Source organism: Tenrec ecaudatus, chromosome 2 (assembly GCF_050624435.1).
Source record: "Tenrec ecaudatus isolate mTenEca1 chromosome 2, mTenEca1.hap1, whole genome shotgun sequence".
Taxonomy (NCBI): Eukaryota; Metazoa; Chordata; class Mammalia; order Afrosoricida; family Tenrecidae; genus Tenrec; species Tenrec ecaudatus.
In genome coordinates, this window is record NC_134531.1 from 2869479 (window position 1) to 2882229 (window position 12751).

Here is a 12751-nt window from a genome sequence, read left to right on the forward strand (position 1 = left end):
GAATCCTACACATCATAGCATCCCGTCATGCATGCATTATCTGTAATCTGGTCTCTGAACTGCATATGTTCTGTGTCTGCATGTCTGAGTTAACGTGTTTATGTGTAATCGGAATCTAATGTGTATGTACTGTCATTGTGTCGCTCAATCACGTGTACATGTAATCCCATCTGAATCTAATGTCACGTGTGTTTTGTCAAATCCCGTCTGAATCTAATCTCACTTGTATGTATCATTGCATCTCTGAATCACATGTGTATATGTGTGATCCCATCTCTGGATCAAATCTCATGTATGTACTGTGTCGTTGTGTCTCTGAATCCTGTGTGTCTGTCTGTGTGATCCTGTCTGAGTCTCACACGTGTGCTGTGTCACTGCATCTCTGAATCACACATGCAGATCCTGTGGAGCTGCCGTGTGCTTTACGTTTATCCCGAGTGTGGTTTCTGAAGACCTGACAGCTCACACCAATGCTGGGGGTGCTGGAATGAGGGAACCCTGTTGGGTTAGCGTTTAGTTACATGGATGCCTGACCACTGGGCAGCTCCGATCTAGTCCACATGTCTTCTTCACCCTGCCAGGATCTACTGCTACCCCGGCAGACACCCCCCCCCCCCCGGCTGTGAGCTCACCCCTTCAGCTCCTCCAGGCAGCTGACAATGTGGATCCTCAAGGACTGGAGCCAGCAGACACCAGTGCCCCTCCACCACCATCACTGGAGGAAAGCTGCCAACCTTGCTGCCCGGGGCGGAGCAGGAAGAGGCAGCCAGGATACCAGCCCCACAGGACCAACACCAGGGCCAAACAGAAGGGGACGGTCAGGCAGGACACCCTCTCCCTCCCAGCCCCTCTCCCACCGTCTGCCCCCCAGGTATGTCCTGCTGACGCTGGCTCGCTGCCCACTGCCAGGGCCTGCCCTACTCCATCTGCTCCAGGGTGCTGCAGAACTTCTCCAGGGTGCTCTTGAGGGCTTGCAGCAGGAAGGCCCCCAGCTCGGGGCCCGTCTCCTGGACGTCGGGGTCGAAGGTCCCGAAGAGGGGTGTGCAGGTCTGGATGTCTTCCCGGCCTGCCTGCAGCAGCACCGCCCGCAGCTCCCCAGCCACCTCCTCGTACTTCTGCTGGTCGAACTTGGCCACAGCCGGCCCATCCAGCGGGTAGGTGGCGCCCTCGGGGTAGCAGTCCGTGGGTACCGGGAATTCCACGCAGCGCAGCTCTGGAAGCTGGCAGAGGCAGCCAAATAGGCGCCGCAGGGCAGTGGCTGACAGCGGGTTCCCCAGGAGCCGGAGCTCCTGCAGCTGGAGGCAGGCACTGAGGCCCAGTGCCAGCCTGCCCACGTGCTCGTCCCCAAGGCCACACTCCTCCAAGGTGAGGGCGCGCAGTGAGGGTGCAGCGCGGCCCAGTAGCTGGAAGAAGGTGGCTGGGTACAGGCTGACCAGCTCGTGGCCACTGAGGTCCAGCACCTCCAGGTGGGCGGCATGTAGGCAGTCGGCCAAGAAGGCCATGTCCACGTGGTTCAGGGCGCAGTTGGCCAGGTCCAGGGTCCGCAATGGGGTCTGCAGGGACCTGCATGCAAAGGGGGGGCAGCACAGGTGAGAGGGTGGTTCTGGGGAGGGGGCCGATCTACCACTGGTTACCCAGCCCTGGAGCCAGCAAACTGCAGTCTAGGCTGGAGTCTACACTATGCCTTCCTGCTCACCGTGAGGTCAGGTTCAAGGGCCTGCTCTTGTATAGACTGACAAGACTAGAAGCCCTGTAGAGGGTCACAAGTAGTCAGAACTGACTGAGTGCACAATGGGGTGAGCGGAGCCTTGACTTAAGGGTGCTCCCAAGGCCCTGCCTGGTCTGAGCACCTCCAGTGCAGGCTGGAGCTCGAGGCCCCTGGGGACTTTCCTCTGCCCACCTTGATTGGCGCTCCTCCCACTCTTCCCAGCCAGGGGTGTGCACCTCTGGGTTCTCTGCCGGGGTGTGACTCCCCGGGTATGTGCGTCCTTGTCCCTGGGTGCTCTTTGGATAAAAGTAGCCGAGGGCTTCCCCACAGGCCTGACATATGCCTTTAACCCACCGCTCCAAAAACCAAACGGAGTTGGAAGATTTTCTATGTACTGTGGCCCGCAGGAGCCCTCCTGGTGCCGCACCTCTGTCTGCCACCCTGCTCTGTAGGCTAGATCCGGTGGCTGGCTTTTAAACCAGAGGGCAGGCAAGGGTGGTGGGGACCAACTGTCATTTCAAGCTCAGGTGTCAAGGCCCACAACGTCCATTCTGGGTTCCCTGGCCCCTCATGTCCCCTTCCTCCCTGTCATCACTTCCCTGTGTGGTGGGGCCTGGGGCAGGCCTCCTGGTGAGGATCTGAAGCCCCACAGCAAACAGTGGAGCCTAGTGAGCTTGGAAGAGACCCTGTAGGGACCCTGAGCCACCCCCACACTTTGCTGAGGTTCCTGACCCACAGCCAAGGTGATGTCAGGAAACCACCTAGCGTGGTGGGTTAACTGCCTGCCCCATCCTGGGTGATCCCCAAAGCCTGGTTTCCTTATTGGTTGAAGGGCCCGCTCTGCCTTCTCTCACCCACAGGCCCACTCTTCCTCTGTGGCTCTGAGAGGGCTTGCTGGGAGTTGCCCCTTTACCTTGGATCTGCTGGGCAGCAGTCAGCAGCTGGCCGCCCAACACTAACCAGGTCCTAATCCCCACCTCCCACCCCGGTGCGGGCACAGCCTGGCCCCGCCCCTACTCACCCAAGCAGCTGTGGGATCTTGCCGGTCAGGGTGGAGAAGGCCAGGCTTAGCTCGGTGAGCTGCGTCATCTTGCTGAGCGCCATGGCAATGGTGGCCAGGTAGGGTTCCCGGCCATCGGGGGTGGGGGCCCGCGCGCGCGGCGGGTCGAAGGCCTTGGCGGGCAGCGTGAGCGCAGTCAGCCGTGGAAAGCGCACGTGTGCCAACAGCTGCTCCACGTGCCCGGCATGCAGCCGCACGTTGTGCACCACCTGCAGCGACCGCAGCACCCCGGGGCCCGCTAGGCGCAGCACCTGCAGCAGCTGCCCGGGCCGCAGACTGTCGCCGCGGAAGGTCAGGCAGCGCAGGCGCAGTGGCGCGGGGCCCGGGCGCAAGGCGCGCACCACCGCCTCGAAGTTGCCGTCGGTGACGAAGAGGTCGGCCAGCAGATCGACAGCCGGGCGTCCAGCCACGCGCGGCTCGGCTCGCAGCTCCACGCAGGTCCGAACCAGCAGCCCCGTGCGGCCCCAGCGGCCCAGCGGCCGCCCGCAGCGGCAACGCGGCTCCTGCACATCTCGCAGGCCGGTCAGGTCGGCCCAGCGCAGGCGTGCGCGGCCAGTGGCGTGCAGCGCGTGGGCGCGCAGGCCGCGCACACAGGCCTCCAGGCAGGGCCGGCAGGGCCGGTCGCGCAGGTCCTCGGGATGGTCGGCGTTGGGCGCCAGCAGCGCGCCCAGCCGGAACTCGGCCAGTGGCCAGCGCGTCAGCAAGGCCTGCAGCAGCTCGGCGCGCTCCTGCATGAAGGCGGCCTTGAAGAGCAGCGGGTAGAGGTCGTGCGCCATGGTGTCCAGGCTCTGCTCGGCGCCCGCTCCGGGCTCCACCAGGACCTCCGCTGAGAGGCAGCGCAGCGACCGCATGGTGGCTCGCCTCTGCCTGCCGCGGCTCGGCTCTGTGGCTCTGCCCCGTGTGGCTTGGTTCTGCGCGGCGCAGCTCGGCTCTGTCCGGCGCGGTTAGGCTCTGCAGCTCTGCCCGGCGCGGCTCCCTCCGGCACAGCTCTGCTATGCGGCTCTGCTCGGCACGGCTATGCGGCTCTGTCCAGCTCGGCTCGGCTCGGCTCTGCCCGGCGCGGCTCGGCTATTGCGGCTCTGTCCGGCTCGGCTCTGCCCGGCGCAGCTCGGCTATTGCGGCTCTGTCCGGCTCGGCTCTGCCCGGCACAGTTCGGCTCTGCCCGGCACGGCTCGGCTCTGCGATTCTGCCCGGAACGACTCGGTTCTGCCCGGCACTGCGGATCTGCGACTCTGCCCGGAGCCGCTCGGTGTTGCGCGACTCTGCGACTCTGCCCGGAGCCGCTCGGCTCCGCCCGGCACGCCTCGGCTCTGCGGCTGTGCCGCTCTGCGCAGCTCTACGAATGCGCCCGGAGAGGTTCGGCTCTGCCCGGCACAGCTCGGCTCTGCGACTCTGCTCGGTACGGCTCGGGTCTGCCCAGCCCTCCGGAAGGCCCCCGCCTGCGCGCCTATTCTTAGCTGCAGTTGCCCGGAGCGTCGCCAGCCTCTGCTGTCACCTGATGGCTATTTTGGTCGGGACATTGGTTTTCTTGGGGGCGGGGGTATATGTCTGGGTGTTGGCAGAGAGCAGGCCGGGACTGCCGGTGCCGCCCCAGCTCAGACATGTAGATGCTGATCCTTGGGGGCCTCCTGTACGTGGTCATATCAATCTGTGTGTGGGGTGGTCCCTCACCTCTCCTTGCCCATCCTGGGGAACTCTTTCAGAACCCAGCCTAGGGGTTCTGCCGTAGCGCTTCTGCAGGGAATAAAGCTAAGGGGACACCAGTTGTAAGTGGCCAGTCCTGCCCTCGGCTTCTTAGTTCCCTGGGACCCCCCCCCCTCCCCCTAAAGACAGGGCCATGGAAGGAGGAGCTGCAGTCAACAGCATCCACAGACCAACATGTGCCTGTGGCCAGACATGCCCCTCCCCCCATGTCAGCAAGTCATGGACTGACCTCATGCCAGTACCCCTTCTGGTTCATGCTGTCACCCACACCCCTGTGTGAGTGAGTGAGACTGCCCTACCCATCAGGGAGGATGAGGGGGTGGGGGTCAGCTCCATCATCACCCAGCAGAACACCCACCCAGGGCCCAGTCCGATGTTAATGTGGCAGAGTCCCGCCCCATGCTCAGGCCACTACCCATGATGCAACGAGACCATGAACAGTGGGAAGCCTCATTTATTGAAAATTTCAGACCAGTTGCATTGAAGTCAGGCAGCAAAACTAAGAGTGGCTTCTATCTGGCTCCGGACAGGCAGTTTCCAAAACCTACGTGGGCTGTCGTCTGCTCCTTCTGCAGCCAGTGGCCTGGGGAGGGTGCTAGGGTCAGAGGGGACCCTCAGTCACAGGATGAGGTGCAGGCTGGTCCACTCGGGCCCACTGTCTGTGTTCATCACACCTCTTGGCCCACCACTGCAGTGTGTGTTGGGAGGGGGGTTGCTGTGGTCTGCACCCCAAGCATCTGAGGGGCCTCGTTCTGGGAAGGGCAGCAAGCAGCATGGCTAATCCTTGCCCCACTGCATGGCAGTTTGCAGAAGAGATGCTTCCAGGCACTGCTGGCTGTCCTCAGATGGGTAAAGGCATCTTGGCCCTCCATGGGTGTCCACTGAGGCCATAACCCAAGTCTGTGGTCACAGGGAAGGGTCCCTCCAAGATCAGGGTCTGAGTTTCAGCTACACCCCTCCAGAGTGAGGACACTGTCCAGAAATGGGGTGGTAGTGGTCAGAACCAAGTTATGTTGTCCCAATGCCCGTGGTCACAGCAGGTCTGTCCTGCCCTGGGTCCTGGCTGGGCCGGTCACAGCTGTCAAAACAGATCCGGTTACCAGCCACTCCGTGTCCACTGCACAGCTCCTGCCTGCCACTGCAGGAGGCTGCCCCAGGATGTCTCCACCCATCCACCCACTCACCCACGATGCCGCTATCTAGGCAGCGCTGGTGCCCAGGAGCTGCCACACACACACACACACACACACACACACACACACACACACAGGGGAGAGCAGGGGGCCGTGGACTGAAGGGGCCCCAGATGTCTTAGGTTAGTGCAGGAAGGAGGGGGGTCTCTCGCTAGTGAGCGCACAGCCCTTGTGGGCAAGGGGTATCCTTGGTTGGGACCCATGGGTCTCCCTGGGGAGGGGCCTTTTCCTGCACTGCTGGCTTGGTGTCCCATTGTATGGTCAAGCACTTGAGACTCGGGCAACGGAGTACTAACATGGACAGCCAGTTGAATTGCAACCAATGTAAGGCGGCTGGCCTGGCGCAGCCAGTGGAGGACCTTCCGGGCAGCCTTCTGAAGTAGTTTTCCCAGAGGCCCCGGACACTAAGTCTGTGCTCCCTGCCCTGAGCCAGGACTTTGAGGATATACCACCAGCCAGCTGACCCCCAACCACTAGCTGACATACTGGATGGGACCGTTGGGCCCTAAAAAGATGCCACCCTCAGATTCCTCCTATGCAGCTCAGGGCAGGCACCTTTCAACATGTTTCGCCCATGGGGTATGGAAATCAGCATCTACTGCCCAGTCAGTAGGCCCCGCTTAGAGGGGCTCATCTAGACTCCTGCCCACGAGGGCGGGCGGGCAGACTTCCAGCTCTGGTGGAGGACAGCGGGGTGTGGCCTTGGGAAAGGGTGTGGTAGGGACTGTTTGAAGACACACAGGCCGAGGTGGGAGTGGTGTGGGGAACCTGCTGGGCTGCCGGTCCTGTGGCCCCAGAGCTCAGCGCAGGTGGTCCCAGAGTCCAGGCATAGGGCTCTTGGAGGAGCTGCAGGCTGGGATGAGGGATGTGGTGAAGGGACCAAGAAGTAAGTTCATGCATAGGATGGGGTTGTGTGTTGGGGGGTGGGGTATGGACTGGGAGTGGACGTGGCCCCAGGGCGGTTAGTGTGCCTGCGGTCAGGCTGCTCTGGGCAGGAGTTCAGTGGAGTTCCGGCAGCATGCAGAGTTGGAGGGCCTTGACGAGGACCAGCACGTTGGGCAACCCCTGCAGAGGGCCTGAGATGGGGTTGGCTTTCCTCTGACGAGAAGGTGGGATCACGGATCAGGCTTCATCCAGGGCACAAGGACTATTCCCAAAGCCAGCTTCAAGCCCCGAATTGCAGACCCCACATCTTCCCAGGCCTGGGACTTGCCTGGGCTGGGGCATGCCCACAGAGGCCCCGGATCCCGAAGCACCAGCTAGAAGAGGGTACATCCCCATCCCAGGAGCCTCCCTGACTGCCCGAGGCCACTGGGCTGGGCTGGCAGATTCACTGCAGCTTTGGGAGGTCTCCATCGCCCTAGGCTCACGGCCCATGCCAGGGGACACACAGCACACCCAGCTACCCTGGGGCCCCACATGGAACCCAAGCCCCACCCTGGCTGCCTGCTAGGCTCCCCATCAAGCAAGACGAGGCCAGGCCTGGGGGGCCACTAAGGGGTGACAGAAGCATGGTCCTGGGTGGGTCACATCACATGCCAGGAGCCAGCCCCCAACACAGCACTGACTGAGGACCCTGAGGCTGGACAAGTTGCCCACTCAGGAGTGAGGGGGCTCCTCCAGGCCCAGGTGGGACCCATCCCCCTGGTGCCCAGGAAGGCCACTCACCGATGTGGTGAGCTGCCCCCCACACCGCCTCGAGCTCCTGCTGGGAAGGGGCGGGGAGGCACCCCAGGTGGGAGTCCTGCAGCCAGGGCTGGATGTGCCATCATCTTTGTCGGCCAGCTGCCGCAGCCCTGGATGTGGGGAGCTGCCCGGGCAGCCTGCACTGTCCCCCGAGGTGCACTGTGAGGATGCAGAGCTCTCTGTGGCTGCAGACAGATGGAGGGGTTGCATGGGGTCACACAGCCTGAGGCGGCACAGTCAACCCCTGACCAACCCGACAGTGCGTGCCTCTTGATATGTCCCCTCCCCACTCCTCTGCCTGGTCTCTCCTGCCAGCACCTGCACTCCGAGAGGTGAATTCCGCCAGCCCTGGCACTGGCACACCAGCAGTGTGTGCCGAAGATTCCAGATGCTGAACCCACTGCACTGTAAATTCTCATTTTTATCCCAGGGAGTGGCTGGCAGGTGGGAACTGCCTGCTTTATGGTTAACAGCCCAACAAGTCACCCACAGTGCCATAAGGAGGACGTCTTTACCCAACCATTAAAATCAACCTCACCTCCACGGAGTCGATGCTGACTCAGAACGACCCTACGGAACAGGGTAGATCTGCTCCTGTGAGTTTCTGAGACCAAAAGTGTTACTGGGAGTAGAAAGCCCTTTCTCCAGAGGAGCGGCTGGTGTTTCCGAACTGCTGACCTTGTAGATCACAGCCCAATGTGTACCCACTGCCCCACCAGGCGGGGCTCCTCTCCGTAATGATGGCAGCTAGGAAAACCAGGGGGCAGTTCCACCGAGGGACCCAGGTCAGAATCCACCCGACAGCTTGGGTTTGTTTGGGGACTGATGGCTGTTTGTCTCACTAACCTACCCCAAATACTGCCTGTCCCTTCCTAAAGTCCCTTCTGAAGTCGTTGTCTGTCAACAGTGTTTGGGCTACGGGCTGTCCTGAGCCCGTCCCCACGACTTCACCACTCCTGCCCGAGTCTGTTCCTCAGCGGCAACGGTTCCTTCTGCTTGTAGCATTTTCCTTTTGTCAATGACTTTGAACAACCAGCTATGACATGCCCCCAGAATACTTTCCCTCTTCTTTCTGGTGCCTGGGGCTAAGCAAGCTGTTGGTTGACTGACCTCTAGTCCAACTCAAAGCTACCCTACAGCACAGAGTCGAACTACCTCTTTGGGTTTCTGAGACATTGCATCTTTGAGGAGCAGGTAGCTGCTGCTGTCTCCTGCAGAGCGGCTGATGGGTCGGAACCACAGACCTTGTCATTAGCAGCTCCACATATAACCCACTATGCCACCAGAGCTCCTGGACGGTGGGCCAGCCCACTGGAAGCCCCTGCTCATTTTGTGCTCTCTCCTCCTTGGGGTTCTTTTAGCTCTGTGTTGAATTCTGGATCACTGCTACTGCTTTGTCTTCAGATTCAGTCGTATGACTCGCCTGGGTCTCCCCTTCAGGTGCCAGCTAGGAAAAGGATCCAAACTATCCCATGGTCTCTGCGGTGGGGCAGGCAATTCCTTTCGGGCAGGGAGATGGCACATGCGGTTTGGGGACTCCTATGGGGGCCTCCCAATCAGAAGCTTCTTGGGAAGCTGTGTTAGGAAAACTGAAGTCTGCATCGCTGATAACACGCCCCAGAAAGTGGTGCCAATGTGTGGTCTTTCTCCCGGAGCGATGCCCTTGCTCATTCCCCGAAGGCCACAAGGGCTGGCCTACGAAATTCAGTTGGGAAACCTTGCCCCATCCACCCTACAGCCCGGATCCTGGCCCCCCAAACTTCTCTGTGTTCTCCAGACTCAGAAAACATGGGGAAAATAACGCAATTGGAGTTGCCCCCGCAAATGCCAACGCTGCCATGTTGATGCGGTATAAACTGAAGCACACAGAGTTCTTTAGGAAAGGTGAGAGAGATGGACACGCCACTTTCAGAAGAGTCTAGACCTAGATGGAGAAATATTAGTTTCAGACTTGAAATGTTTTGAATAGAGGTTTCTGTATCTATTCTCTCAAGTAAGATGTTGCCGAAGATCATCGACAACAGTTGAAGCAGCACACTGACAGGGAGCTGCCAGAAGAGGACGTGGAACAAGGGATCATTGCTGACATCAGAGGGACGTTACTCAAAGCAAGAAGACCAGAAAGATGTTGGCTGTGTCTCATTGTGCACAGGCATTGGACTGCGTGGAGCATAGTCAGCTGTGGGCATCCTTGAGAAGAGTGGGAATTCCAGACACTGCATTTTGCACATTCGGAACATGTACACAGACCAAGAGGCAGGGAGGCAAACAGAAGAAGGGAATGCAGCCTGGTTGAAATGGTTTAAAATCAGGGAAGGTCTGAGTCGGGGTTGTGTCCTCTCACCACACTTGTTCAATCCGTAAGCTGAGCAAATCATCAGAGAAACTGATTGTGTGAGGAAAAACGTGGACTCGGGATTGGAGGAAGATTAGGAACAACCTGCGGTGTACACAGATGGCACGGCACAGCTTTGCTTGCTGACAGTGAGGAGGACTTGAAGCACTTGCTGGGGAAAAGCAAGGATCACAGCCCTCAGTGTGGATGACAACTCAATGTCAAGAAGACCCAAATCCTCACAACTGGTAACATGATAAATGGAAGAAGCATTGACTTTGTTAAGACTTGTGTCTCGCTTTGACCCACAATCAGTGCTCATGGAAACAGCCATCAAGAACTTAACTGCATTAGGTGCATCTGCTGCCTAAGACCTCTGTTGAGCATTGAAGATCAGGCATGTTACTTTGAGGTCTAAGTTATGCCTGACCCAAGCCATTGCCTCATATGCATGTGAAGGTTGGCCTTGGACATGGAATAAGGAAGACTGAAGAATGGCTGCATTTGAATGGTGCTGAAGAAGAACATCGACAGTACCCTGGACTGCCAAAGGGCAAACTGATCCATGTTGGAAGAAGGATGACCAGAGGGCTCCTTAGAGGCAAGATGGCAAGACTTCATCTTACAGATTTTGGACATGTTGTCAGAAGAGACCAGTCCCTGGCGAGGACATCATGTTGGGTAAAGTGGAAAGCTCTTGATGAGGTGAGTTGACACAGTGGCTGCAACAATGGGCCCAGGCATAGGTATACTTGTGAGGATGGTCCAGGACCGTTCAGTGTGTCATTCTGTTGGACAGAGTTGCTGTGGGTCGGTGTCAACTCCGTGATACCTAACAACAATACTTCTGCCTACAGAACATCCCTATTAGTTGGAACTGACTTGACAGCACCTAAAAATAACATGATTTACTTAGGCATGTATCATGATTTTTATCTAAGTTTCATCTCAATAAGGTCTTTTAAATATCTCTGTCTTTACTTACAAGGAGTCCTGGCAGCCTAGTGGTTACACATTGGGCTGTGATCTCCAAGGTCAGCAGTTCGAAACTACCACTGGCTATTTGGAAGAAACAAGGGGCTTTCTATGCCTGCTAAGAGTTATAGTCTTGGAAACTCCCAGGGTTCCCACAATCTACCCTGTCCTCTAGGGTCATTACGAGTCAGTATGGACTTGATGGCAGCAAGATATTTACTGAGTGTGGTAGTTACATAATCGGTTGTCAATCTGAGAGGATTAAGAGTGAAGGGGTGGAGTTTAGCCTGTCAATCAGGTCGTAGCTTGATGATCTCATTTGGCCGCACTAAGGAGATAAATAGCTCACGGGAGGCAGGACGCAGGTTCACTCCCTGGGAGGCACTGCAACTGACAAGACACATGGAGCTATGCTATTGTCCTGAGCTGGAGACCCGTGGAGACCCCTGCTAGAGCCGAGATGCTTATAACACCGCTGGATTCACAAGACCTCCCATCCACTGGCCTGCGATCTGCCTGCATTCGGCGTCATTGCATGTTTTGTGAGTCTGAAAGGCCTTTATAGATTGGCATTGGACATATGGGCTAGTATTGGACTTATGGATTTGATCTGGACTGGGCTGAGATGTTTTCTTAATGTATAATTACTCTTTATATAAAGTTCTTTCATATACACGAGTGTCTATAAATTTGTTTCTCTGGAATAACACATTTAGCAACCGCTGACCAAACCCTCAATAAATCATTAGAACTTGGAATGTGTGAAGTATGAATCTAGGAATATTGGAAGTGGTCAAAATGAAATGGAATGCATAAATATAGATAAGCCACGTACTAGTGAGCTGAAACGGACTAGTATTGGACACTTTTAAATCAGAAAATCATGGCTCACTCTGCCGGAAATGACAGATTCAAGAAGAATGGCGTCACAGTCCATTGTCAACAAGGAAGTTTTCAAGATCTATGTTGAAGTACCACACATCTGATAATATCTATCCATCTACACAGCTGTTACTCAAATGTATACACCAACCAAAGAGCCAGTCATGAAGCTGTTGAAGAATTCTACCAACGTTTTCAGTCCAAAATGATCGAACATGCAATAAAGCTGCACTCATAACGATTGGTGATTGGAATAAAAAAGTTGGAAACCAAGGAGCAGAAGTTGGAAACCACTGCCTTGGAGACAGAAACGAAGCTGGAGCGTGCATGGTACAATTCTGCAAGGTCAACGTGTTCAGAGCAACAACACAAAAGGACACGGACTTCTCCAGCTGGAACATACAGAATTCAAATTGTAAATGTCTCTGGGAAGAGAAGATGCATTAGCTCAATATCAGCAGCTAAAAACCACGCCAAGGGCTGACTGAGGAACAGACCATCAATTGCTCTTTTGTAAGTTCGAGTTGCACCTGAAGAAGATTAAAACAAGTCCACAAGAGCCCAAATATTCGTACAACCTTGAGTCTATCCCACCTGAAATTTGAAAACATTTCCAGAGCAGATTCGATGCACTCAACACTACCGGTAGAAGTCCTGATGAACTGTGGGAGGACATCAAGAGCATCATTAAGAGAGTAAAAGGTCATTCAAATTACAGCAAAGAAAGAAAAGATTAAAGTGGGTGTCAGAAGAGACACTAAAACTTACTCTTAATTATATAGTACCTAAAGCAAATGGAGGAAATTATGACGTTAAAGAGCTGAGCAGAAAATTCCAAAGGGCAGCTCAAGAAAAAAGTAAAATATTATAATGAAATGTTTAAAGACCTAGAAGTAGGGGGGAGAAAAAAAGTACATTCAGCAAACTGAAAGAGTTCAAGAAAAAATTCAAGCCTTGAGTTGCAATATTGAAAGATTCGATGGACGAAATATGGAATGATGCAGGAATCATCAAAAGAAGATGGAAAGAATGCAGTCACTGTACCAAAAATAACTAGTCAACATTCAACCATTTTAAGAAGTAGCAGGAACCAATGGTATTAAAGAAAAAGTCCAAGCCGCACTGAAAGCATTAGACAAAAACAAGGCTCCAGGGATTGATGGAATTCTGACTGAAATGTTTCAATAAACTGATGAAGCTCTGGAAGC

The 12751-nt window shown here is 56.1% G+C and overlaps 2 protein-coding genes across 2 annotated transcripts in view; both read right to left on the reverse strand.

The window, feature by feature from the left end:
• Positions 1-882: 882 nt before the first annotated feature.
• Positions 883-4165, reverse strand: LRRC14B (leucine rich repeat containing 14B). Its single transcript, XM_075542974.1, has 2 exons — positions 2730-4165; positions 883-1563 (listed from the first exon to the last, which is right to left on the reverse strand). Exons 1-2 carry the CDS (start codon positions 3617-3619, stop codon positions 918-920), a joined length of 1536 nt encoding a protein of 511 aa, XP_075399089.1. The 5' UTR covers positions 3620-4165; the 3' UTR covers positions 883-917.
• Positions 4166-6664: 2499 nt separating this feature from the next.
• PLEKHG4B (pleckstrin homology and RhoGEF domain containing G4B) overlaps positions 6665-12751 on the reverse strand; it is a 48639-nt gene continuing 42552 nt past the window's right edge. The window contains exons 22-23 of the mRNA XM_075541523.1: positions 7334-7536; positions 6665-6763 (exon numbers count right to left, since the gene is read on the reverse strand). Of these exons, the coding sequence (XP_075397638.1) occupies positions 6665-6763; positions 7334-7536 (302 nt within the window). The remainder of the gene's footprint in view (positions 6764-7333; positions 7537-12751) is intronic.